This window comes from Lepisosteus oculatus, chromosome 29 (genome assembly GCF_040954835.1).
Source record: "Lepisosteus oculatus isolate fLepOcu1 chromosome 29, fLepOcu1.hap2, whole genome shotgun sequence".
Lineage (NCBI taxonomy): Eukaryota > Metazoa > Chordata > Actinopteri > Semionotiformes > Lepisosteidae > Lepisosteus > Lepisosteus oculatus.
In genome coordinates this window covers 7,985,235-8,013,072 of record NC_090724.1, presented here as the reverse complement: position 1 = coordinate 8,013,072, position 27,838 = coordinate 7,985,235, and the positions used below count along the sequence as shown (strand labels likewise).

The window sequence follows — 27,838 nt, the reverse complement described above, 5'->3', positions numbered from 1 at the left end:
ACAACAAAAAATGTATTTGGTTATCAGTCTCATTTAATATACTATCGACATTAACATAAAATTAAACATTCGTATTATTTACACAAAATGATGTTCATAGACTCGAAACCTGATGACAGTATTTCCCGGTCCATGATATTGTACTGTCTATGGAAGGGCAAAGAGCTGAGATGCCTCAGATGTGGAACAGGTAATTACAGGAGAGCATGTGACAGGACTATGGCAAGGTGGTTGGCTCTTCTGCTCTTGGAGGTCTGCGTGACTTCCCTGCGTTCACATGAGTTTTTCTGAGGTGCTCCAGCTTTCTCCCACCTGGCAAGGTTGGATAGGCGAACGCAAACTGTGGCTTTCTCCGTGGCCCTGCGATGGGCTGGGTGTCCCACCTGTGGAGGAGGGACATGCACCTTCTCAGTCCTGCCTTGGAGCCCACACTTTTTGTGGTGCAGCTCATCACAGTAACTGACAAGGGATGGATGGTGAAGGATTCCATATTCTTAAACCAACTCAAAACTACTTCACCGTATTCAAATGGCTTTGTTTGCCACAATCTGAGCCAAGCCCACGTTGCCCAGTGATGTATTGACTTAGATCCCTTTTTCCCATATGCTCGCAGTCTAGTCGGGCATCACCCAGGCCCCACTGCAGAGTGTGTGCGTATGGAGATTCCTAAGTAGCACAACCTACGTCATCAACAGATGGGGAAACCCCAGGTATCCTACTGTCCACCTGTTCCTTTGTTTTGTAGCAGAGAGATTCCTGAAGAAATAGCACTATCCTTCGTGTGTCCACATGCAACATGCTGGTATACAACTAACCACGTAACGCACTACATGAAAGATAAAGATTACATTTGAAAATGCAATACCTGCAATGTTCAGAAAGGCACCATTTCCTGCAATAACTACAATTAATAAACTAGCTGCGGAGTGATGTCAGAGGTGCCTGATTGTGAGGCGAAACGGAGTCTAGAGGTTCACGATTTCCATTTTACTAGAGCCTGGTTGGGCTGTGTAGGAACCTTTCAGGGAAAAAAAGTTCCTTTGGACATGACATAAAGCAGGAAAGCAGGCCCAGCTAAACAGGCTTTATACATCGACAGAAGGAGAACCTACAGACATTGCGGCCCACATAATCAGCAGCCGTGCGCTTCTCTTGCACAGAAAAACAAACTTGACTTCTGCCACGAAAGTCCACCACAGGCAGTGCTTCCGACCTGTTCCGTTCTTGGACTTGGTACTGTTGACCATCACTGAGCTAAAGAGCAAAGACTCAAGTGATGGCAAAGCATTAGGAACGCAAGCATTGTGGAGAATGACAAGAGGTCATTTGTCTCATTGGGGATCATCTCCTACTATAATCCCATCCAGCCCCAAGGCATCATGGGACTGTTTTAGAAGGATCCCAGTGTTTTAGCTGTTACGGCTTTTCTATGGAGAGCTATATCACTGGGCTGCATTTGGAGCAGCTCCTGAATATCGTGAATGTATGTGGCAAATGGAGAGCTTAAAGAGCCACTCCATGAGTACAGCGATGGATAGGATTATAAGGCTGAGCTGACAGCCAGTAAATTGGATTTTAGTCAAACCAGGGGAGGGGGCTGAGAGCAGCAGGGGGGTAACAGTACAGTCAGAGAAAGTAAAAGAAAAAAATCAGAGAGCCGCGTTTTCCCACAGGAGTAAAACCTCTTTAAATCCAGCGACATCTTTAGGTCCATGCCACAAAACGTTATATCACAGAAAATGGTTGTTTGCTACAGTCTGGAAAAAGATAACAGACATGGTTTCAAACACTTATTTTAAAAAAAAAAACGGTAAAATGAAAAATAGGAGGACTCGGAGAGAAGAGAAACACCCCCACAAAATTCTACAAAGTAAGGTTTCCTGTCAGTCTAGGCTGTTTCAGATTTATTCTTTCTTTTTATGCCTTTTTTGAAGCAATGAGCCTCTGACTCCTGCAACACATACAGACTCCTCTGCTGCTGTGACTCACAGGGCGCTGAAAGAAAGCCAGAAAATACTTTCATCGTGTAGTAAAGGAGTCATACCATCCAAAAAGAACGTAATAAATTAAAAGAAGAAGATGAAATAGATTTAAAGAGCTACTGTGCACGTTTAATTTGCTCCTAATGAATTGCACAATCTGCCTGTGTGTGTGTTTGGATATCCTGGTGGATCGTGCAGTCTCACTGGGTAACATCGCCCTCTGCTGGGCCAAGACGAGAAATCGCTTAATGCTATTTTGCAGCGCACCCCTAAGGTCAAACTGAGGAAGTACACCCAGCAGCCTTTCAAGTAGAAGCCCCCACTACTGTTCAGTGAACTGATTTATTTGCTCTTCAGTGTTGTCCAGGAATTGAAAGCCTTCAATCCACACCTGCTGCCACAGCAAGCAGTGGGTTTTCACCTTCATGTCACAAATGTGCGAAAATGAGAAAGGATGTGCATCCGTTTTTCAGAGGTTTCGTTTATTTTTTAAAAAAGCTCACCGTTATTGGCAAGACAAACTGTTTAATCTGCGAGGGTGCCAAAATCAATTACAATGTTCTGAGAATCTGTTTCAAATAATGTTCTGAGACGAGCGGCCATAAAAAAACAAAACAAAACAATAAAACACTGCACCTTTATTGCAAAAACTGAGCTAGCCAGATCAGTAAGGAGGGTGAAGGTTCAAAGGACTTTATCGCACCAGGCTTTATAAGTCATTTGTAATATGCTGGAGGAGCTGTGTGGAAATATGTCAGTCAGAACTGCCTTAAACGCTAGGCTGTATAGTGATCACTAACTGTAAGAGCCTTGTGTTTTGCAAAAAAAGGGGGATGAAATCTAACAGAGTATGAACATGGGGATCTCATGGGGATTCACACCCCAGAGGGTAAGGATTCAGAAGGGGCTGAAAGTTGATCTTCACTCTGGGAAAAAATGGCTTCATAAGCAGAAAAACAAGCAGAAAAGCACACACTAGAAAAGCTAAATGCAATCAACTACACCCTAGAGCTCAAGTAATTCCAACAAAGCTCTGTTCTTTCAGCTTCTCTTCTGGTATGCACAACAGAGTGTGGTTTTAAGGGATCTGCGGGACCTTCACATAAGTGAGACCCTTGATCTTCTCTCTCTCCCCGTGTCGATACAGGACTGGCTGAGATGGTCACATGCAACAGCCTTTCCAGTGGCACAACCCTCAGAGCTGTGCTACAGGCATAACGGACATGTGAGAAAGAGGAGATTGCCTACTGGCTGGGGTACAGAATGATGCCATCAGGTGGCAATATAAAAGCAGATTGCTGACCATAAATAGAGGCTGTGGCATGCAGGCTACTTTTTGTAAGGAGTAGAAAAAGGTAACAGCCATAACTGATGGAAATTCAAGTCGAAGGCAATGTAAGTTTTCTCATCCGCGAGGGCCTTCTGCGGTCTTCACACATTTAAAATATAAAACAACACAATTAACTGAAGTGAGATTTTTTAAAACGCCACAGCAAAACTGATCAGACTAAACCCAAACCCACTGTGTCCATCCAGCCCAGAACGTTATACAACGTGGGTTCCCTGCTGGTCTTCAGTCCTGCCTGGTTCATGATACACCAGGGGTTCCTATCCCTGGTCCTGTTCACCCCAGCACAGATCTTTACTCTACTGCATCTTTAACCAGACTAGCAAACTGCTGAATCTGAATATTTGCAAGTATTCCTCCCCCCCCACACTGAGAATGTAGAATATAATGTGTATATATACAGTATAATTGCATTACATTGCTTATGAAACACGGTCACAAAGAAGGCAACTGTTCAGATTTAATCTATCACAGGGTTCAGCTGTCAAACAGATCAGCCCCAAAGACCACCTGCAGGGTTGGGGTTCCCAGCATCAGGAGTGGGAACCCCTACTCGACAGCGCCTGTCACCCCAACCCTGTAGCCAGGGGAAGCCATTAGGAGCTCACGGCACAGTGTGCACAGGGCGGCGGGCAGCAGCACCTCAATCCCAGTTTCATCTCGCCACAAGTGTCTAAAACCCCCTCGTCACGAAGGCGGCGTCGCTGCTAGGCGTCTTTTGTTCGACTTGGTTATTTTGTTTTCGATTCTGCCCCCTGCTCTTTTCTCTTCCTTGCTTTCCCTCCCTAAAAGCTCAATTTATCTTCTCCCCCTGTGCAGAACGGGATGATCCCCATTCGTCATGTAGCGCACATTATGCAAATGACAAGAGTCGCCGCCAGACAGCGGTGGCGAAAACGCACAGCTAATGGATGAGGTGCCAGTGGCTCCCATCCCGGGGCAGGACAGCCACTTTCAGGGTAGCTGACAGGGCCACTGAGGGGAAGATAATTGGCTTCTCCCATCCTGGGACTCCATGCAGACAGAGCTGGGAAACTGCAATGAGGTGCCGCAGCATCATCATTAACAAAGCCGGTGCTCCGAGAAGCATCGTGCCTTTTTACTGAGCAGGGCCTTTTTGGCAAAGGAGAGGTGCAGCTGGTTCTGTTTTTAACTATCACCTTGTGAGGGCAGGACAGCAAACGTTTGGGTGAAATCTCAGCGTCAGCTCATAGCGGACTACGAGTCCAGCAATTTCCTCAAAGTCCTCCTGCGGAAGTTTTTTTTTTGTTTGTTTTCCTGGAAGAGTGAGCTGGCACTGAACTATTTCGTTCTTCGGCAACCTACAGCTTACAGAGTGGCAATAATTGATTATCTGTTCATGTTACGCCCCACAAAGAAGCAGAAAAACAAGAGGACAGGAGGAGAAATTATTAAGAGGGAAAGCAGAGTGAAAATGAGCTTGCCATTTAAGAGTGCACAGCAAGGGGGCTCCGAACCTACAGTTGGACTCACACACTACAGTTACGTAGACAACACCTTCATACTCAAGCTGACAGGGCCATTGACCCTTAGGTAAATGACTTAAGGGTGGTCACCAGTGACAGGATTTCATCTTAATACACACACGTTGGGCCTAATTGATCAGGCTTAATAAGGCCTGACCAGTGACCAAGAACACCGCACAGCTGAAAGACTTATTGGTACAAAAAGGAAGGCATTCATGAATTTGTTTTCTGATTATCCTTTAAGGAAATGTCTTCAAAGAATGCTGTAATTAAAGTGGGGATCATTTGGAAACTGCAAAAATGGGGTATTTGTCTTAAAGCATATTGCTACTGTCATATGCCCCTGTGTATCGAACACAAGTCCATTTTTCTCAACCATTCTCTTTCATCTCTACCTTCTTGACTTGCGCCTTTCTCCTCTGTCCTTCTCCGAAACCCCTCCTCCCTCCCTCTCGCTCTCTCTCCATGGTCCCTCCCTGAAAACCATCCTTCCTCCCCATAACCCCTTCTTCTGTCCTCCTCCTTTGCAGCTGATGCAGCAGCAGGCCGCCATCATGGCTGCCACCCACGGTGGATACCTAACGCCTAGCGTGGCCTTCCCCGCCGCACAGATCCACCAGATGGGGGCGCTAAACCTCAATGGCCTGCCGCCCACTCCCATGACCCCAGTTTCAGGTGAGTGACACCAGTAACAGCCCCCAACCTTGATCCAATTCAGTACGCTCATAGCTTTTCTTTTATTTGAAAAATGTTAAAAGGCAGAGGTAACCTTGACGTTAAGAGGTACTGTAACCTTGCATTGACTTTGTTTCTCAATAAAAACTTTGTTTCTTAATTGGCACATGGTAGAATAGTCAGATTCTCTTTTGTACCTTTCTAATCTGCCTTCCCCTTCTTAGACATTTGTGGAACACCCAATACTTTCAGGCGACCTGTCATTTTTAAATCATTTGTGGATAAAAATGTCTTGTGGGAAGCTTGGTGGTAGGTCACTTGGTGGGCTCTCTCTTTCACTTCATGTTGTCCACGTGTTTCTCCCCACTTCTGTTCTGAATTAGTGTCCTTCTCCTTATTTAAAAAAAAAAGATCACACAGATTTGGCAAGGCTGTCGTTTCTAGAGGGCCTGGTACATTTTTTGCTACAGCTGAGGCACAAGGAATGACGCAGCTATCTGAAACAAATACCAAGGTCCAAGCTCACAAATACATGCTTAGATAAGCATGAGGGAATGTAGGCGTTGTAATGCGGTAAAAAAAAAAAGCTTGAATCCTCCGGAAAAGAAAATGTAACGAAGCAAAAAAAAACACAGCGGCTGATAAAAGGCAGCCTTTGTTTAAAACCAGAAAAACAGGCCACCTCCTGTATATAATGGCTCAGCTAGAGTAGCCTACCTTGAGCCCTAAACTGACCCAGCGCAAAGTCCCAACTTGGCCATGCCAGTCAGGCTGGAGTTCCAGAGTGCCTTTTCGAAAGGTGAAGGGTGTTGAGGGAAAACAGTCAAAGAGACGTTTGATCAACAGATGTAAAGCGTTTAAGCTTGATGATGATAAGCGCTCTACCAGATGGTTCACTTGATTAGCGGGTTGTCCTTACAGTGATGCATGGTGATGGCTTTTGATAATAATGCTTAGCAAGGGCCGCGCCAGAGGTACAAAAATACGTATAGCGAACTGTTCGGCTCCGAACCGAAATGTTAGCCTGGGCAGGAGAAAACACCGGGGCTGGCGGAAGACTATCCTGGGACTAATGAAACCGCAGTTTGAGACTCCCATCTTTGACGCTTGAAAGAAACTGCCTTGTCCACAGGTCAGGTGGTCTGCGTCGTGCGTCTGTTGGCTTCAGGACCTTTGGCAGATTATGGCAATACATTTAGCCAAATTGCTTCTACCTTATCTGCAACACCAGCGTGCTGCAAGGATTTTGTCCTTCTTCAGCTTCATACACCAGCAGAACATTTAGAGCACTGGGGCTCTCTTTGGGCAGTCTGGAATAAGGCTGGCTTCCAGGAGGTTCCTTGGCTCCGCCACCGATTCACTGTATGTTTACACTGAGTTCTATTACTTTCCCCTTCCATCCTGCCAGTGTGATGTTACCCCCAATGTCCTGTTCTAGGCCACCCAGCTGGAGATCTTGAAACTCAAGGATTAGCTGGAGCAAACAATTGCAATAGCCTGGAATCTCAGTGCCAGGGCTGACATCATCCTGACTTTGCCCAGACACAGAAGTATCACCTTAACTATTCCAATATTGCACAAAGCAATTACAGAAGCTTATACATGTATACAGTATGCGAAAGGAACTCAGCTTCTACTATTTGAGCACAACTGATGCATCCATTCACTGTCCCCTTTCCAATTCCTTGTATTCTGATATACAAATTAATAAAGACTGCTTTCTGCCTCTGGACCTTTCCCGACCAGAGATGGGAAGTGTTGGTGTGGGTGTGCCCCGATATCCCTCCGCAGCGAGGGAAATATCTGTGACAATGTCCTCTCCTGGTTCCGAGTGCCTCCGGTTACCACCACAAAGCCTCAGGCCTGCGACTTTGCAATCTGACTGCGTGTTCGATTCCCGAGTTGTGTCGTGACGTCTTAGGCATGCAGTGGAGTACTACAAAACACCCGGAAGTGCAACCTGCGTGACGATAGATCAGCCTTACTTCCGCTCCGAGCGGTATGGATCTTGTGGTTCTCCGGAATAACCATCACAGGCCTCGGAAGGAGAGGGGATGGACAGAAACAAGGAAGGAATACCAGTTTCATGCATCATGGGTCACACATCAAAGGTCTGGGGAAAACGTCTGGAAACAGCAGCCCAATGAGGAAAGATGGGAGAGAAATGCAACAGCTATCACAGCCTGGTTTGTGATTTCCCTGATCACAGGCCTGTCAGCCTCCAACAACACCAGCGTATGGCTCCCTGAATGGGGTGGGGGGGGAGGGGGGGGACATGAGCTGGTAAATGAAATGTACGAGATGTGCGATACCTGTCACCCTCCCGGCCAAACCTCTCAACAGATGCGTACATGCAGATATATAGTTTCCTATAGGGTCGTGCACACGCCAGATTGCAGAGATGGCATGCTTCAGGGTTTCCGTGACAACCAGCTTTCCATCCAATCCGAGCGCACGGTGCAGATTGAAAGCGGGCCTTTGGGGAGCTGTTCCTCACCTCGTGCTGAAGCTCAGCAGCATCTCTCCCAGCCCGTCAACATCACTGGGCAGCGAGACGGAGAGAGAAAATTTCTGCTTCTATTAATCCTCGCAAAGTCTGATTTTCTGGAACGGGAAAAAAAGTAGGAAAGAGTGGTCGGTGGATTTCACATAAATCCTCTTGCATCTGGAAAACCACGCCACTCTTTTTGACAGGCCGACTTACTTGAAAAAATGCTAATCAGCTAGATTCATGTTTTGGGCTTTGAAAATAATACTGACTGCACTGCAGCTGACAGTGCTCCGTTCAGTAGGGAGCTGAATTGCGGGATAAAAGCTTTCATGGCGTTTGAAGCACGCTTCCTCACATCCATCCTTTTAAGGAGCATGAAACTGTGTAAAAAAAAAAAGTAGAGACCATTTCCTTGTTTTGCCACCACTGCTCGCTATATTCTGTCCTGTCGATACGTGCGAAGCCCTCTCCGGCCTGTGCCGTTGCTGTATCAGTGGTACAGGTGTTGGGACTGGTGTGACAAACCCCCACGCGCTCTTCCCAAATCTTCCGCAGGTCTCAGCTCTCCGCCAGCCAACATCGCGCCCTCCGCCGTGCCCAGCATCGTCACGCCCATCGTCAACAGCTTCACCGGCATCCCTCACCAGCCCAACGGACACCCAGCTGTGGAGGCCGTCTACACCAACGGCCTGCCTCCGTACTCAGGTCAGCTCCCGCCCTGCGCCCCAGGGGGGCTCCTGCTTGGCTTCCTGACAGGGCATGCAGTCCTTGAGACACCCCGCTTCCCGACACGCGAAAACTGTTTCAGGGTTAAAGCAGTCCCCTGGACGAAATCCACGTTCTATCTCTCACTAGCATGACTGCAGAGACCAGGTGTTAAAACAGTAATTGAACATCTTTAAAAACGAAAAGGAAAAACACGCAAATGTTTTGCTAGACCTCGTTCTTTGGGTCTGCATCTTATTAACTCTCCATTTCCGTTTCCAAGTCTCTGTGTGAATTTAAATTGAGGGCTACTGTGTTCAAATTGCACAACGGATCGGGAAGGCCGTGTTCAGTTTTCATCGCCATGCTACAGAGAATACATTGCTGTACTGGCATCAGTCCAGATAGGAACACACCATGGACATTCCAGGGCTTAAGAAATTCCTTACACTGACAGGCTAAAATAATAAATTCCTCTTGGTTTGGGACAGAGGAAACTATGAGATGACCTCATTTGAGAATTCAAAATCCCTAAAGGCACTGACAAAGTCACCACAGCGGACTCCGGTTCGTGTCTCACTGCAGGTTTGATTGGAAGAAGTCAGAGTACACAACCTCATTTAAAACTGAGGCATTTCTTTACACAATGGGAGGTGGGACTATGCAACACGCTATGTAGATCAATTAGCTACTGAAAGAACAAAAGGCTAGATGGGCCATTGCCTCTTATTTGTAACCTTTCTAATGTTCTTATATCCCCAGCCCAGAGCCCCACAGCAGCAGACACTCTCCAGCAGGCCTTCACTGGCGTACAGCAATACACAGGTATGAATAAAACAACAGTGATAAACAGAGATCTTCCGATCTCAAAGCACAGAGGCAGAGTATTAGGAGTGTTGCTGTGACTAATATACAATCACCTTCTGGGCTTTTCAGAGGTATGGTCAGACTGGAAAGAAAAAAAATCACTCAATTTGTAAAACATTCAACGCCGGCATCTCTCTGGGTAATGTTGTATAACACTGACACACACAGCTACGGAAACATGAAGCCAGCCTCCACATAATCCAGCTGCTGAGGGAGTAGTGCATCCTACCCTCTGCAGAATCAGAATGGTGTGCTGCTTCAAAATAATAAGTACAAAAAAAAAAATCAGGCCACTGATCATGTTCCACGAATATGAAAATGTTTAATTATCTGAGCGCTTAATAAGGAGGGCTTTAAGACTCTGTAGTTTGGGAAGATTTAAGGATGTTGTTATATTCTCCCTCTCTGTGCAGCAATTTACCCAGCAACCACACTGACCCCTATCGGCCAGACACTGCCACAGCCTCCGCAGGTTATCCAACAGCAGCAGCAAAGAGAAGGTGAGTGTTTCTGTTTGTGCTGCGTTGACGCTGGTGCAACATCCATGAATCCTCCTCTCTAGGCTCCCGAGGGCCTCAGAAAGTGAGGGTGTGCTTGTTCAGAACACAGGGGGGGCCCAAAGCACGACTCCCAAAGTTCCCGAGTGTAGCCGAGGCGGGGTGGGCTCACATTATCCAATATCCTTGCTGTACTGTGCAACAGTGCCCCCTGTGGACTTGATGACTGCCCGTGAATTTACAGTTCAGTCAACAGCCGCACCAATCCTCCACTGTGACCAGAGTGTGAAAACGGGCACCTGACAAGCGCACACTTTGGAGAGAGGCATGCACGGCACTTCATCTGTCCCATTATGTGACGAAGGTCACAGAAGGTTTAAAAGATTTGCAGATTCGCAACTGGCAGGCAGACACAAAAAAAACATTTCAAATTTTGGCAAAAAGGAATACCACATAACCTGCAACGCTCCAGGGGCAGTCAGGAACTAGGAGTGAATCTCATTTTCAGGCATTAAGGCAGGTAAGTGGGAGGGATCCTCAGTTCAGGCCCTGGGGGCAGTCTCCACTCTGTGCTTTGGTTTTCGTTCCAGCTGAGCTCTCACTCAGTTAAGTGGAACCCTCAAGTGAGCTCTATCTCTTCAAGAGCTGAAAACAATTAAAACAAAATTGTCTAATGGACTGAATAATTAGTTGAACTAGAGGTTGCACTGAAGTGACTGAGAGCTCAGTCCTAGCAGAAGGCTTAGGACGTGTTTGTGCTGCTCTGCAGGCACCCCTTGTCAGGCTATTCCTTCTCCTCTCCTCCAGGACCCGAAGGCTGCAACCTGTTCATCTACCACCTGCCCCAAGAGTTCGGCGACAACGAGCTGATGCAGATGTTCCTTCCCTTCGGCACGGTCATCTCGTCCAAGGTCTTCATGGACAGAGCCACCAACCAGAGCAAGTGTTTCGGTGCGTGTGCAAGGGGGTGGTGGGGGGGACAGACCTTCAAGCGTGGGACTGGCCAGACAAGGGGTGGATGTCAACTCTGAGGTGCTGACACCACAGAATTTCAGGTTGTTTTGTCCAGGTGCTTGGAGGGAGGGGTTAACAGCACTGCTAGAGGAGGTTTTATCTTTTTGTGCCTCAGGAGGGTCATCTTAAATGCAGACCCTGCCCTCTAGGCACAAAAGTCTTCCTTTGAACAAAGCAGGCTGAAGAAAAAAATTCAATACACAGCATTCAGTGTACGGCCTTTGGTGTGACATGAAGCACTGTTCTGAAGCTAGGATCTCTGATTCTCTTCAAAGAAGACCTTATAGAAAGGAGACCAAACAATCCATTTTTATTGAAGATAGTAGCTGTAGATGGTTAATATGATTTCAAAGTGCTTTGCTAAAACCCCATGAGTTTTAAAAATGCAAATAATGGGAAGGAAGTTTAAAAATATGACAAAATATATAAAAACTCTACACAAGGGCCTGAATCAAGATCAGGTTAAAATGTAGTCCTCCTTAAGAAAGCTAACAAAAAATTCTCAATACGCATACCATAGAATAAACTGCAGAGCCAAACATTCAGTTCAGATTTCCTGATGGATTAAAGACACAATTTTCTTGAAACTGCTCACAAGCGGCCACTCGAAAAATCAACAAAACCTTGACGATCGGTTCGAAAACTTAAAAAACGCGTAATAGCAGAGTTTTAAAAAAGTATTATTTTTGGTGCTTATGAAATAAAAATGATTGCACAAATCCAGTATGCCCAATATCTTCAGGAGGATTTATATGAGGCTTATCGAGTTCCTCAGTTTATCCCCTGTAGAGCTCGTTGCTGCAGATCTCATGAATTTATACAAAGCCTCTTCGTTCCGTTTCTTTTGCTGCAGAATGTGAACTACATAAAAAAGGCATCTCTTTATCAGGGCACAGATCACCGCTCCTTAACCCCCAGTTCCCATCAATATCCATAAAATTCCACGTCTGATTTACACCGCCCGCCAGCCTTAATCCCTTTCTGACCAGTCAGTGGCAGAACTGTCCCACAAACCTGGCTTTGCAGTCGGCGAGAAAAACCACCCAGAGACAATTACGGGTCTGCGTCTCTGCATCCGTTTTCGGTTCAGGGAACAGCACACCCCCATGCAAAACTGCCTGCCGCTTGGTCTCCGAGGCTGGGGGAATTGAGGGGGGACTTAACATAAATTCCCGAGAGAAGGCCTATTTGCAGTATCGACCCATACACCATGCATTTACGCCGGAGCGTCAGGGACAGGGAATGGCCAGGGAGCCAAGGGGAAATGAATCCCGGGGAGCCTGGGAAGGCAGGAGCACCGGCTGACGGCGCTGGGAGGCCGCCCAGGCTAACAGGCCACAGGCAGGATCAGAAAGCCCACCGCTCCTCCTCTCCGTGGCAGGAGACACCTCCCATAGGTAGCAGGGGGCCTGGGAATTGGGAACCTGCTGCTCCCACTTTCCTCCCACTAGGGACTCATCGCTGGAGCTAAACTCTGCAGCGGTTTCTGGTCACTGACTTTCCAGCCTTTTTTTTTTCCTCCACCTGACGGGAGCAGGAGGTCGTGCTTGAATGAGAGCGTGAGCATGTGCCTTTAAGCATTAGAGCGCGCCTGCTCTCTGGTGGGTGCGCGCTACACCCTTATACTGCGCAAAGGGGAGATGGGGAGGGGGAGGGGAATGGAGGGCGTTTTACACGCAACCCTCCCCGTTTGTGCATTTGCGGTCATCGGCAGTGCATCTGGACGAGAAGGGCGCCCACCGTCGGCTTGTTGTACGCCACAGTTCAGATGCTAGCTGATGGACGGTCCAAGTGCACGTGGCGCCCTGTGACATGCCCCTTGTGCGTGCGCACCGCTCTCCACAGGCTTCGTGAGCTTTGATAACCCAGCCAGCGCGCAGGCTGCCATCCAGGCCATGAATGGGTTCCAGATCGGCATGAAGCGGTTGAAAGTCCAACTGAAACGGCCAAAGGACGCCAGCCGCCCCTACTGACAGAGCCCGCCCTATGGCATTTACAGTAACAGCACAGGTAAGCACTCTGCCCACCTGTACCCCAGCACAGAGCAGGTAGAATCAAGTACTCCAGAAAATCCGCAGACCTGTGTAATGAGATGCAACACATTTAGATGTGTGTGACATCTTTAGCATTCTGGTTGGCGTTGGCAACGCAACACAGAACACAGTGTGTGGGGGGGGGGCTATTAAGTTTCCGATTTCGAATGCATCTCATTTTCAGACAAGACTGTAGCTATGACAGGGAGGCACGGTGGCGCTGTGGTCAGCATTGCTGCCTTGCAGCACTGGGGTCCTGGGTTCAATTTCAGACCTGGGGTGCCGTCTGTGTGGAGTTCGTACGTTCTCCACCTGTTCTCATGGGTCTCTTCCAGGTGCTCCAGTTTCCTCCCACTGTCCCAAGGCATGCTGGTAGTGGTGCTTGTGAGCACTGGCTTTTGGGAAAATTGGCCCTGGTGCGAGTGTGTCTGTCCTTCTGCCCTGCAAAGCACAGGTGTCCTGTCCAGGGTGTACCCTGCCGTGCCCCCACTGCTTGCTGGGATAGGCTCTGGCTCCCCCTGGTCCCCGAATTGCGCAATGTGTTTCGAAAACGGATGGGATGGATGTAGCCGTCACCCTGACATTGCCCCCTCTCCCCCCTTCTAGGTGTCGCAGAGAAGTGGGAATGATCTTGCAAGGAGTCCAACTTTTTTCTTTACAAAAAAAAAAATCAAAACCACAAAAAAAATAAGGAAAAAAGAAAAACAACCACGATGGGGGGAAAAAAAATGACTTAAAGGGATTTCTGAAGACATATCGGCGTTTACTTGCGAAAGACGTACAACCCGAAAAGAGAGGAGTTTGCACTGCGCGGAGAGAATGAGCTGATCAGCGATGACGACGACGCCAAGCCAATAAGAAGGCTCGAGCTGGGAGATGTGAAACTTTTAACCACACAGCTCCTCCTCGTCAAGACTTGAAATCTCAATTAAGCAACTAACGGCAGCGCCGACAGCAGGAAGAGAAATAGATTTCTATATACATATTAATATATATACACATATATTCAGTGTGATGAGAGAGGCGCTTGTAGCTTTTTGGTTTTACTGGACTGGACAAATGAGGGTTATTACTTGAAGATCAAGAATAAAAAAAAACAGGAAAAGAGAAGCTAGCCTATCCCACCTAAGGACTCGCTGTATCTCTAGTTCCCTTTCTGTCTTGCTCTCTATCTGTCTCCTACAGTACTTCTTTCTCTCTCTTTTTCTGTATCCCTCTCTCTCCTTGGCAAGCGCAGAACTATGACTTTCTGAGGTCACTGAGGTTTCCATAGCAACAGTATGACTGAAACTCTCTCAACCCCTTAGGGACCAAAGGACCAAACGTTTTTATTGTTCTAAACTGTAATGTATAATAATAATGCTAATACTACTAATAATATTAAGAATGAGAAATAAGAGGAATAATAGTTTTGAGGACGGAGGTGGGAAAAGGAATTTCGGGACTTCTCCTTTCGCCTTTATAGTTTACCAGGTTTCAGGATATTTAAACAAAAAAAGAAAAAAAAGTTTTAAAAAGCTATTATAGGAGAATATTTTAAAGCTGTTTTAGTGGCGTAGACTATGTTGATTAGAGATTGTCATGGGCATGTTCAGATCTTCACTCCTCACTCATGGGAAAAAAGAGAACCCAAGACTCGAGACCCTTCACAGGGGGCACGTCTGGAGCATGCACACGCACAAGTATAATATACTGTAAAAAAATAAACGAATTTCGTTTTTACAATACGGATAGGCCTCCACTTCAGGTGCGGCCCTTCTGCAAATCCTGTGGTCACTCTGTATTTCACGGCACTAATTAGCAAGGCGAGGCAAGACTCATCATCAAAGCGGTATTTACAGAACTCAGGGCACAGTCTAGCAGATGAGCAATGCAACCAGGACCCATTCAAACGTACTGACCTTTCTCAACATGGCTCTCTCACACTGCCCTTCTAGACATCGAATAAATTGCAGAGTACGGGGGGGGCAGAAAATGTGCAGAATAATAAGATGCACCGTATTTTCAGTGGGCATTCATATCACATTTTTACACCTGGCCTTGGACCCTCTTTCTCCTGTTAAAAAAGGCCACAACAAATAAAGCAGTACATGCAACATTGAACACGGAGCGCTGCACAGACATCTTAACCAAAGTCTGTTGAGGCCTACATCTGACATTTTACAGAGACTTGCAACAAGATGATGTAGTAGCATAATGTTCAGCGATTCTGCTGCATCCGTCTCCCTTCCTCTCCTTACGTTAAATTGGCCATTAGTAGCGCAGGTTTGAGGTGAATAACAGCCCTGGAGCGTATGCAGTAAAAGCTCTCCAGGGGACCTCACTGTCACACACGCAGTCTTCACAACACAGGCTTAAAATACCACATACAGCGGCCTCGATCCCTCCGCCTCTGAGCATTTCCAGCCAGCAGGCATTCCCCTTAACATTTTCAGTGGCCGTCGTTCCTAGCTACCTCTGCAAAAAACACCCTGCCTCAAAAACACGGAGGCAACATCATTAAAGCGCCGATAATATGGATAATCTGACCGTAAAGCAGGGCTGTAAAAGTGCCAGCCGGTACCAGGGATATACAGCAGTAAAAAGCTCAACATCTTTAACCGGTTAATAAAACACACAAATTACCCCAACTGTGGGTATAAAAGTGCCATCTGATTCTCATTCTGCCAAGCTGGCGCAATCTGCAGTCACTCCACCACAGGGATGCTCAAAGGCTTTCTGTTGGCAGCTGGGAGACCCCCCCCACCCCACCCCACCCCAAACACACAGTTCCAAAATACCTGAAAACCAAATTTGTGCAATAATTATAATGACAACAACACCAGGGGCAAAAGACATAGAGCCGTGCAAGACAGGAGCAGGAGATCCAGAATATTTGTTCTTAATGTTTTGGAAACTGTGTTTATAGCAATCAGGGCACACAGATTACCAAGTGAGGGTTTTGGCACACTAGATAAGATTTTCTTTAACAAAATAAGTATTATGGAGACCTTGAGGAGTACTGTGGGAGACACCAGGGGATCCCCAGAATCTGGCTTACAGGCAGAAAGCACGGGAATCGGAGGGTGCACCACAATCCGCAACAGGAAAACTAGAAGTCTGCAACTTAGAAAGTCTCATCTAGTAAGAAACCCAGTGACACATTCCTGTCTGCCCAGGTACATTGCGACACTTTAGTGTCTTATGAAATGCTGCAGTGCACAATAACAAGCTTTTTTTTTTAAAGAAAAGCAAATGCAACTGAGCTATTTAACACAAAGAAACAGCTTTGCTGCGGGAGAAAAAAAATGGACTTGCCAAGACGCGCTCTTAAGTAGCGAGGAATGCTGAAAGACACGAGTGGCTACAGTGTCTCGGGCTCAGAGGGCCAAGGTAACCCCTGTCCTTTGTGCTCGTTTGAACAAAAAAAGAAGCGAATTTACTGATCAGAATGTATCTAGTTAACGGGTAACACGAACCGGAACAAAAATGCACGACGTGTCCAAGGTGAAGCTCATCTCTGGGTACTTTTGTTTCCCTGCATTTCACGTTATACATCATCCCTGTCCTTTACTGCTGTCGCTGACCCTCAGACCCCGTGCTCTTCTCGTGAATCCTGAGCCGAGCCCCGTGATGTGTGAAGGAGCTTTTCACTTGCAGCAGGTGGCGACACTTTCCAGCGGTCCCTCCACCCACCATGTTCCAACAGAGGGCCTGTGGGGCCCTGGCAGGGCCACATTTAATCTGCCGACTCTGAATAGGAGCTCTTTAGATAAACACAGAATCAGCATTTCCAAGGATCTGAAGGAGAGCAACGTTTCCCCACCAGCAAAAAGACTGAAGTAGGATTGAGTGCGGATCCTTTGATCATCCTGACGTACCAGAACACAGAGTCAGCCAGGGCAATGCCGAAAGTGTCCTGCATCACCGCCAGACTACACGGCACAGAACGTGACAATGACTTCATCGGGACTGTCACAGTGTAATAATGCAAAGATATACTTCATATGACAGACCAGTCGATATCAAGATGTCCTGCTCCTGTTTCCAAGTACCTGGAGGTCTGGCCGGTTGCTTGACCAACAATCATCGCCGACAGCCGCAACCAAGGCCAGCCAGTCAGGCACCACCACGCAGCTCAGGCTGGGGGACAGGCCACTGTTTGGAGGGAACGCAGCCACTCAGGGTGGACCGATCTGCCGGGCCGCGCCCCAGGTACTTCAGGAAGTCGAGGGAGAGCCCACGTGCGGCCCCCTTTTCTGTGCATGACGAGCAGGGCTACTACCCGCGTCCAAGCCAATCTGTGAGAAACGCACCAAGGCATGGACAGAACGGACAGGCAGGTTTCACTGCACAAGGAGCACGTTTATTTTTCTTCAAGCGTCGCCGTGGCCGAGAGAGAAGCGTCGACACTTCTCCCTCGAGGTCTTCTTGTGAGCCTCCGCACGCCGACACACTGCTCTCTTCCTGATCTTTTAAAAAAAAATAAAAAATCGATGTCAAACCAAACCCAGCCACTGCAGAACGGCTTGACGGCGGCGGGCGGCCGTTCCAGGCGAAGAGCGCGGGAGGACGACTGCGCAGCCGGCTGCGCAGCTGGAGGCGGCCCCCGCCCCACAGCTCCACGGTCGCAGCAGCAGCAGCAGCAGCTCCGCGGACAGGAAGCTGCCGGCTGGCACGCCGGGGCACGCGTTCGGGCAGCGCCTCTCCGAGGTAAGTCTGTAGGGTGCCACGGGCGGCTCAGGAACAGGAAAGGCCCTCCCTCCCGCCAGAAAAGCATGGCGTCGCGCGTGTCCCCCGTGTTCGTGGGAAGTGAGGCTTCACTTTGCCGCTGCTGTCCACAAGATCTAGGGAGGGAACCGCTGCCAGGCTCCCGAGACATTTTCCCCAGCAGATCTCCGCTGCGGAGAAGGCGTCTTCTAGGAATTTTTTCATTCATTTTTACAGAAACAATCATTCTGGTCACTGCAGCTCCACTTCCTTCTTTGGCCACTGCCACTCATTCTCTGAGCATGCTCAGTCGGGGGGAGGGTGTTAAAGATTATTATAATACTCTTATTAATAATATGATTCTTTAACTATGGTTTGAATGCTAAGAAAAAAAAAATCATAGCTTACTATAAATATGAAATCTGTATATTTAGGGAAAACTGTCAGCACAGGACCTTCTGGGATGGAGGGGGGTGGAGGGGTGGGGGTGGGTCTGGGACGCTGTTTAAAATCTTGTTAAAACTTCTGGTTTCTCAGCACAAAACAAAACCATAGGCAGAATATGGAAATATCTGCTGGTTGTAGCTGAAATGTTGAAGGGGGGAGGGGGGGATTTCAGTGTTATTACAAAACTTTGCACCAGAGGGCACTGTTCAGAGGTTTCCAGGACAAAAAACAAACCGAACGATGTCTTTACAGCTGGTGAACTGCAGTAGAAACTGGGATCTTACTTTTTTAATTAAAAGACATGTTCAGTAAAAGCCTGAGAAACCAAACCCTTTTTTCTTTCCACTTTTGTTATCTGAAACTCGCTGCTTTGATTCTTTTTATTAATTTATTCACTATGTAATTATTTATTTTTCTGATTTTATCTACTTATTTATTTGACCTGTTTTTATTTAATTTATTTATTACCAACCTATGTATTGATTTATTTTTCATTTCTGTTATTATATATATATGAAAAGTATGTACTGAAAACAAGAGATGCTTATTTGGGCTTTTCTCTCTTTTTTTTCCAATTTTACAATAAAAATTCAAACTGGATGTTTACTTCTTACACATATAAGTCTTTTTAATATTTAAACAAAGAAACAGTAATTAAAATGAGACTGTCTTTGCCTGATGTTATCTGTATGAAGATTTCTTTTTTCTGAACCTGTGTAAGGAAAAGGACCGTGCAGAGTATCCACAACCTTCACCTGCTAACCCAGATCTCAACGTGCTAAAGGAAGCACATGGTTCCAAGCCCGTTGTGGTACAGTCACCAAAGGGACACATTTAATGCATTTAAATGAAAGTATTTCCTTGTATTCTTGCATTCGGGTGATGCCCAACAGCTATTCCACACCAGCTGACTCACTGTACTGTGGAATGGGGTGGAGGAATGATATACTAGCTCACCAACTGAGTTAAGGGAAATTTTGATGTAGGCCGTATTATTCAAGCCCAGACAGGTATTCAGCCAGGACACTGAGGTTAACACCTCTACTCCCATGAACAGCCCCGCCATCTTTCATGGCCATGAAACCAGGGCCTTAGATTTAGATCCTCTCATCCCAAGGACAGCGCCTCCTGCTGCACAGGGTTTGTAAATTCCAGACCAGAGGGAAAAGCACCAGCTACCGACACACTAGCTTAACCACCTAGGGTGGAGCGGTGGCTCTGTGGCTCAGGATCTGCACCTGTGGCTGGAAGGTTGCCGGTTCAAATCCCGCAGCCGGCAGAGGAATCCTACACCACTGGGCCCCTGAGCAAGGCCCTTAACCCCAAACTGCTCCAGGGGCGCCACATAAATGGCTGACCCTGTGCTCTGACCCCCAGCTTCTCTCTCCATGTCTGTGTGTCTCATGGAGAGCAAGCTGGGGTATGAGAAAATAAATTCCTAATGCAAGAAACTGTATATGGCCAATAAAGCGATCTCTTACGGCAGCAACCTGGTTTTCCTTACATCTGAGAAAGCTTTTTTGCAAAGACTGCCATTAAGGTGATGAACAGTGACTAGTCTGTAAATCATTGTGCAGCACAAAACCAGAAACTGCAAACCGCATTTTACCCCAAGAGCACATTTAATGTGTAACACTTTGGCTTCCAGAAACACTCTGCAGTTGCCTACATTCCCTTGTTTCCAAGACTTTCATGCAGCAGACCAGGTACAGTAGTTTATCCAGAAAAGCTGACCTAGAATAGCCCACACCTGGCAGAGCAGGAACTGCATCATGCAAGAAAAGCTAAAACCTGGAAATCAATCTGGCATGCATTTGTAGTTAGTATTTTATTCATGAAATTCTCTCCTTATTATCGGATATGCACAGAAGGCAATTCTTGCCAGTCATACAGTAATTACTAGAGCTATAATGAAGTGCAAGCTGGCACAAATTAATTGTTCGGCTAAGGATACAAGTTAGTGTTAGGGCTAAGGTTAATAGCTGACCATAAAAGTAAAGGCTGACCCCGGTTATTTGAAATTAAGAGAAAAGGCATAACTAGAAACTTGTTAAACACCAATTCCCTGCTGATAATAGACCACTTTTACACTGAATTTCCATCTGGTGGAGATGGAGACACTAGGATTTCCTACGCCCTAGAACTGCTCAGGGCCTGGGAGAATGACCACGAGGAGCTGTTACCCTGAGGTGTTCAACAAAATGTGGCGTAACAGACGTATGTGCATAAATGCTGTGTTTTTCAGAATCCAGCAAACTGCCAAACATACGGCAATTTTATTAAATCATCATCATCCATCTTCTACTGTTGGGTCCGTGTGCCCAATTGAGCAGTTCTGCATTCTGCAAGTCTCACGACTGGGATGTGTCACAGCAGGGACTGATTTAAGGCTCAGGACCGCAGGTGCACTGCAGTGGACGGGGAAGATGGAAGGTCAGTGCAGGACTTCGCAGGTGTAGCCCTCAAGGCCAGCCAAGCCATCTGTTACTTAACCTTCCGAGCAGGAACCCCAAGTCCGAACTGGGGGGGGGCGACCCTGCCGAGAAGCGCTAATCCGAATGTGTTCTGCAGCGACTCTCCCCCCCAGGATTATCCAATTCGTCAGCCGCTGTGATCAATGAAAATTAAAATGACTGGGAAAAAAAAGCACGGCTGTGCAGCGGCACAGTATCAGTTATACCAAACCACCAAGGAGATCCATTAAATAAACTATAAATTTGCCTAATGGGAATCATTTTCTGTTCTAGAGTGGCACATTTAAAGTTACATGTGCAATTCCACAGTAAACTACAAAGCCCCAGCAGTTTAAGAGCTGAAAATCGAAACAATTCTAAATCAATAAAGTGTTCAAGTAACTGAGAGCTCATATGGATTAAAAACTATCAGACACCAGGGTAATTGTCAGACCTCACACCATATATTCAGCAGATACCCCTCTAACACTCGTTATTAGAAAGCTACTGACCCCTCGTTTCCATCGTTCATTTGGGATTATCATGTTGTTCAAAGCTGATACAATTTATCTTCCTGACTGAAATGGTAACCTGTGTATTGGGCCTTTAAAACAACATACAAATTCTAATTACATTCACTGCAATCTCATTAAACCCTGCATCACTGAATGCAGCAGAGATGACATTATCTGTAGCAAGGGCAGTAAAGAAGAGGGTGAACATGTACAGCTGGTGTCAGCTGTAAATTTGATAAAACAATATTAGAAATGTTTTAAAAGAAGAAATAATATCACAGATGATTTCAGCCGCAGACACAAAAACACGTCTGAAGGCAGAATAAACATATTAAATGATCATTTCAAATGCACAGACAGTTTGTGAGAATACCACCCGGAAAGAGCTAACAGCTCCCAGAGCGACAAAATTGAAGAGCTGCAGTCTTGCTGCAGAACTGGTCAAATAGAACTGCTACGCAGAATGGTTGTCTAATATTACATATAAAGCAGTAAGATAACATGATGAATACATGGGGAGATGGGTATGAACCAAGTGAAACCCACTGGCATACTTGAACAGCTTCTGATTTTCTAGCTCAACTGAAACCTAGTTTTCTCACCCTCTCGTCTAGACACATATCCCCCTCTAGTGGCAAACGGTAATCACTGCACTTAATGAGACGTGTAGTTCTTCATTTGTAGAGGGTCTGGCATTTTGATGTTAATTAACAACAAGAAATTAAGCGCTCATTAGTATCGAAGCTGTCAGTTGGTAAAACTACACTGGCACTGAAAAATGTGCAGCCTTCACTACTGCAATCCCAAGTCTGGTACCATTTCATATGAACTGAAGGAGAGCTTTCTCGTAAAATGACACCTTGTCAGAGCTAATGGCTGGAATCCAGACTTGCGTTGTTTTTTTAAGCAGACAAGCAGTTTATTACCAACAACCAACACGATAAATCACAACAAGCTCAGTCCACCTGCTTGAGTTAGGACAGCCAACCTCAGGACAGCATCGGAGAGAATAAAAACAAGCCTTTTCTTTAGTCAGTATTTCAATCATCTGTTTTTAACAAACTACTTGGTTTAGCGGTGCTAAAATACATACTTTATAAGAGAAAAGGGAAGGATTTTTTTGTTGAATAGCAAACACTGCCTGTAGAACAGTTCTCAGGCCCCACCAGTCTGAGGCTCGGGGTGTGCTGCTTGCTCATGACAGGCTCTGTAGCTCCTGATGTCAGTGGGGTACAGGGGTGGCACAAGGGTGATGGGGACTACTGGGGGTAACACTGCAAACCTAATGCACACCTCAGAGGAGAAACATGAATGCCCCAACTCCATGCAGTAATGTTAATCATACACTAGGGTATCAGCCTTCTCTATAGGTTTAGCAAAGACGAAAAAAAAAATAGATGATTGGAGGAGGTGTGGCAGTAAAAACAGTTGGAATGACAGCTCTCCAACTTGCTTCTTGCAATATTCCAACAGGTCATAAGCTTGTCTTCAGAAAAAAAAATGAGAGGAGGCCAGTTGGGTTGTTTCGCTCATTTAAAGACGTTAAAGTCTCTTTACAAAAAAAAAATCACAATTTTTTTTTGCACAGTAGCACGCAGCAGAGCAACGACTGGCTCAAGAAATAAATTGGACCAATTATGAGAAAGAGTGGCTGCTGGTCAGCACACAAGCCAGGCACTTCATCTTTATTACAATCAGTTAATGAAAATCAATCCTTCTCCTGATAAACTCTTATCTCCCCAGCGCCTCTGCGCACTGCACACAGGGAGATAATAAATTAGGGTAATATTGCCTTTGATGAGGGAGTGAATTGCAAATTATTGTAGCTTTCCAAGATTTATGATGCAGACACTTAATAACTGAGTTCCGTTTTACTAGCTTCTGGGGGCAGCAGTATTATTCGTTAAAAGTTTTTGCAATACTCCCTCATTAGGTAAAAAATGTACTCCAAGACATGCAGGTCTGACTCATGTCACATCAAGGTAACACCCACCAAAAGTACTTAAAACATTTAAGCGTACTTAAAGATCTCAGGCAACCATTTATCAGGAAATTACGTTTGATGTCAGCTCAAAGGCTTCACATTTTCCTCAGACAGCCTGGCAAAACAGGAAGTGGAAGACCCTCCTCTCATGGCTGACTGAGTGCTATCCTTCACAACATTTACACGCCACCCTGAAAAGCTGAACAACCTTTCCGCGTAAGAACCAGCAACATTACTGCAAGTAGAACATCACCTGGTTGTATCCAGCTTCCATTCTGACTCAAAAAGCATTTAGGAAGTCATTCCTTCGGCACTAACATTTTCCAAGACACTAGCCACTCAAAGCAGCCTTTACCACTGGGCCAAACTCTGTGCGTGCATATTCTGAGATACTGGTGGACACACTGCTGTTGTTTGCACAGATCGTACCTGACACTCCTCACAAAGGCCCCTGGACGACTGAAAACGATTTTGGAGCAAAGCTCTGGATTGTGGCTGGCAGCTGACTAGCCTAACACCACATACTCCTGCCAAATTAAAATAAGCAGCCCGGACAGCATGTTTAAAATGAAGGATACACAACAAGGAACAATGACCAGAGCAAGCTCTTCGTGCTACCCTGGCCACAAGGCCTGACGCAGGGCTCAACATGGGTGGCAGTGCAGAAAGCTTGTGCTTATGGGGCCTGGTCATGAGGAAAACCAACCAGACCATCAAGCTGCAATTTTGGGAGAGCCGAGTTTGGAACAGGGACAAAAGGAGACCTGGCAGAAGAACCGGGTCACGGATCTGAGAACAGTAATGGCAAATGTGGGAGTCCAAGCCCCTGCCAGGACAGGGTCCATACTGGGGTGAAGGACGTACCTGCAGGAGACGCCTGCCTCCGTCCAGACCAGCGGGGGTGAAGAAGTGGGCAGAGAGGTCTCGGCGAGTCCACAGTTCTGGAATCAAGAAATTAAGTTTTTGGAAAAACAAGAGTGGAATCAAGACAGTCAATGTGCAATCTTCAGTGTTGGTAACAGAGCTGGAAATTGATCCATTTAAGCATTTCCAAGCGGCAATTTCAAGTCAGGTATGCCACTATACTATATAAACAGCAGCTACATCACCCCGCAACTCACAGCTGCCAGCCCACTGAAGCCCAGCGGGTGTCGGCAGTCTGTGTGGGTCCTGATGCCCCAGTATAGTGACGGGGACACTGTACTGTAAAAAGGTGTTGTCCTTCAGATGAGACGTAAAGCTGAGCTCCTGACTCTCTGTGGTCATTAAAAATTCAGGGGCGTTTCTCAAAAAGAGTAGGAGTGTTAATTCCATCATCCTGGCCAAACTTCCTCTGGGCCTTTACCAAGCATGGCCCTCTTATTATCCCCATCTATGAACTGACTTCATCGTTTTGCTCTCCTCCCCCACTGCTAGCTGGTGTGTGGCACGCTTTGGCTGCCAATGCATCATTCAGGTGGGGGCTACACACTGGTGGTGATGGAGGCGTGTCCCCATTACCTGCACAGCACTTTGAAAAGAGTGTCCAGAAAAGCACTATGTAAGTGTAAGGAATGAGTTACTATATTTGACATCATCGCCACATGCACTTCTGTACCAGTGGTACACTCTGGTGCAATTCCTCTTCTTGTAAAAGCTGAAATATCTATGCTGCGGGGGTTCCCCACTATGGCCTCAAATTTTGTGGCCTCATTAACAGAAGCAAGGTGGGACCTCAACCTCCGTTGTTGATGGCAAATCAGCAGCCCCAGGGAAAAAAAGCACTCTCTGGGGCTGCCTGCCCTGCCTGTCAATCTACAAATGAGGATATGCATAGCAATCCATTTATCTTGCTAGCTTCTCCATTAATTTCAAATTAATCTCCCAATTGGAAAAAAAAATCAATCTTTTTTTATTCATTAACGAATTAATTGCCCTTGTTTATCCAGAGAAAGCAGCAGGGTGAGTATTTCTGAAGCAGAGATGAAGGGATGAGAAGTAATTATGAAGCAAACATGAAACCGTATCCACTGGAGATTCCAGTGGGCCTGCGTAATTACATGGCACTGGGGATTTTACTGGTGTGCTTGTTCTTCTGCCTTAACCTTGATGATGCAATCAGTGCAGCTGAGATGGTATGAGGGAGCTGCACAGTCAGGTCAGTAAACCAAGGTACTTCACACAGATCACTCCAGTGAAATACTCCTCCACACAAGTGGGTCCAATCCAGATCGGTGTTGGAAAACTGGGAATTTCTTCTCAATCTTAACTGGTTTGGAGGGGGGGGGGGAGGCTCAAGGCAGCACAGAGAGCAGAGCAGCCGTTAAAAATTGCAGAGTTAAAAAATGAATTAAAGCTCAAACGAACCTCAGAGGGACAGCACAGCCCATAAATACGGGCGAGGGCAGCGAGCAGGAGCCCCATTAAAGCCATATACCCGTCAGTCTGTTAACGACTGGCAGCCTGGCCTGGCTGCGCTAATGCAAAGGCAAGATTGCTGGGGTCAGGTTTTACTGCTGGGCTCAAGCAATTGCTTTTTTTTTTTGAAGGCATTAAAAAAAAAAAATAACCGAGAGATCCCGGAGCACAGATGATGCAGGACCTCAGGCGTCTGTCAAGTGTACTGCGATTGTCGTGGTTAAGAAGTCGCCAAGTTCTGTCCCCCTGGTCCGTCTTGCCCACCTCATGTCTCGCCGGAGTGTCCACTGGAGAAGTGGAGACACTTCTACTGGGGACAGGACTAAGACTTCTGTTGCTCTGCAGCAGGACCCACACCTCGGATCTGGGGAAGCTACAGGATCTTGAAGCAAAGGGAACTGATGAAGACGAAAATCAAGAGCCACTCAGCCCATCGGGCGTGTCTGTTTGCTAGTGAATAACGAGTAGAGGACAGTTTCCCCCGTTTGGCTCCTACACATTAATGACTGCACCAGTGGCTGCAGTTCCTACCCCAGTACCTACCCCCCCAAAATCAATAAAACAGCGTTAGAGAATGGGGAGACCAGAAACACAGACTAGGGGTGCGAGCTGGCGTCTGCACTCTGGCTCAATGTGTGCTGTGGTCCAACGTATCCCTGTGGCGAGGTCACTCAACGCTGGGGCGTCAGCCTGCAGTTCGCGCCCTCCTGCTCACGACTCGAGGGTTGCCAGCCAGGTTCTGTGACCCGCTTCAAGCGGCCGTGACTCCTCCCGACCCGAACGGACCACCAATGTCACCATGTGTCCGGGAGCGCCATCATCGGGGCCCGGTTCTGTAGCGGAGCAGCTTCACACAAGAACCCAGAATGCGCTTTCATCTCAGCTCAGGCACGGCGCCGAATTTGAATGTCAGTTTCTTTAAAGGGGGAGCTGCAGTCCCAATTTCTCAAAACTTTTTATTAAATCTAAGTAACAAAAATAAAATTCAGTGACGTTCTAGAAAAGTTTCACAGACCCTGAATCAAACACAAAACCATACTGTACTGTAAGTCTCCATGAACCCCTGGTCTCACCACAGGCAAGAGCGAGAGATCCCCCAAACTGTGACATTAGACGGCCCTTCCCTCTCACTAGTCACTGCGATGACTTATGTGATGTACAAGTGAATAAGCAAAGGTGGTTCGCTTGTGAAAAGTCCACTGGCATGTCCCAGTGGGATCTGCATGCAGGGTGAACAAGTAGTGTCCATCGGCAAAACAGTCTCAAAGTTGAGAAAAATACTTCCGTTAGATTAAAAGAGATTCATTACAATGTCACAGGGCCGCCTCACATCACCAGATGTTTAGATGCCTCGTTCTGAAGCACAGAACATGGCGCTGCGCATACTTGGAAATGTCTTCTATTTTGTTATGTCAATTGGGGGTAAATCTTTTCACTAGTTACAGTGTACAGGTTACTTTCATGGTGCTGTTAAATGAATTCATCAACGCTGATTCTTTCTAACCCTTGAAATATTTAAATAGCCCTGCTATTTAAAAACCCCTCCTTGAACTGAAACCCCACCTGTGCCCCCCACCTCCTCCCAGTACCAAGGAGCCATATGGTCCCCCTTACGGAAGTGAGGTGAATGAAGAAGGGCGTATGGGAAAAGAAACTGAAGATAAACAAACTTCAGGGTGTCAGAGGCAAGGTGAAAATTAATTTAAAGAAGTAAAAGACATTTGTTAAGGGATACAGACCCCAGAATACTTAACCAACTGTAAACAGTTTATGTAACAATTATTTTAATACCTGCTGTAGTTCAGTGAGAAAGAGCTGAGGAGCCTCTGGAGTACACCCGTCTCTCCTCCATGTCTTTTACCGATGCAAGGACTTCATCTTCCAAAGTAACCGGCTCCACAAGCAATGTTAAAAATCCGTAACATGTGCCTTATCATATTAACGACTGCCAGAGAAAACTACAGACATTTGGAAAGGCCGGCGTTTCGGCAGTTCGGTAAGTGTCTTGCAGGTGACGACGAAGGGCTCAGACAAGTGACTGGCACAGGCCGGGTTATTGCGACGGAATAAACGGAGGACACGCATCCAGCCTGATCCTCCGACCTTTCCGTTTCGTACGCTTGCCGTTAACTGCAGGAAAAAAAAAACGCGAGTATGTGCCGAACGTGTTCGCTAGAAATTAAAGGAGGACCGTGAGCCTTCCGGCGACCACGCTGAGCTGGAAACTCAAGTGACACACTGGCTCGGCGGCGCC

General features: G+C 46.7%; 1 protein-coding gene and 1 long non-coding RNA gene across 8 annotated transcripts in view; one reads left to right on the top strand and one right to left on the bottom strand.

Moving 5' to 3' along the window:
- celf5a (cugbp, Elav-like family member 5a) overlaps positions 1 to 18,841 on the top strand; it is a 157,449-nt gene extending 138,608 nt beyond the window's left edge. For 3 of the 7 annotated variants that reach the window (XM_015365638.2, XM_015365641.2, XM_015365642.2), the window contains exons 7-14: positions 3,130 to 3,207; positions 5,348 to 5,492; positions 8,539 to 8,688; positions 9,451 to 9,513; positions 9,969 to 10,055; positions 10,860 to 11,003; positions 12,912 to 13,076; positions 13,706 to 18,841. In XM_015365638.2, the coding sequence (XP_015221124.1) occupies positions 3,130 to 3,207; positions 5,348 to 5,492; positions 8,539 to 8,688; positions 9,451 to 9,513; positions 9,969 to 10,055; positions 10,860 to 11,003; positions 12,912 to 13,039 (795 nt within the window). In that variant the 3' untranslated portion in view covers positions 13,040 to 13,076; positions 13,706 to 18,841. The remainder of the gene's footprint in view (positions 1 to 3,129; positions 3,208 to 5,347; positions 5,493 to 8,538; positions 8,689 to 9,450; positions 9,514 to 9,968; positions 10,056 to 10,859; positions 11,004 to 12,911; positions 13,077 to 13,705) is intronic. The other 4 variants (XM_006639865.3, XM_015365639.2, XM_006639870.3 and 1 more) reach the window with 2 other exon arrangements.
- Positions 76 to 27,838, bottom strand: LOC138225595 (uncharacterized). Its single transcript, XR_011184057.1, has 3 exons — positions 27,376 to 27,838; positions 24,052 to 24,128; positions 76 to 383 (listed from the first exon to the last, which is right to left on the bottom strand). It is a non-coding gene; the product is annotated as an uncharacterized lncRNA (long non-coding RNA).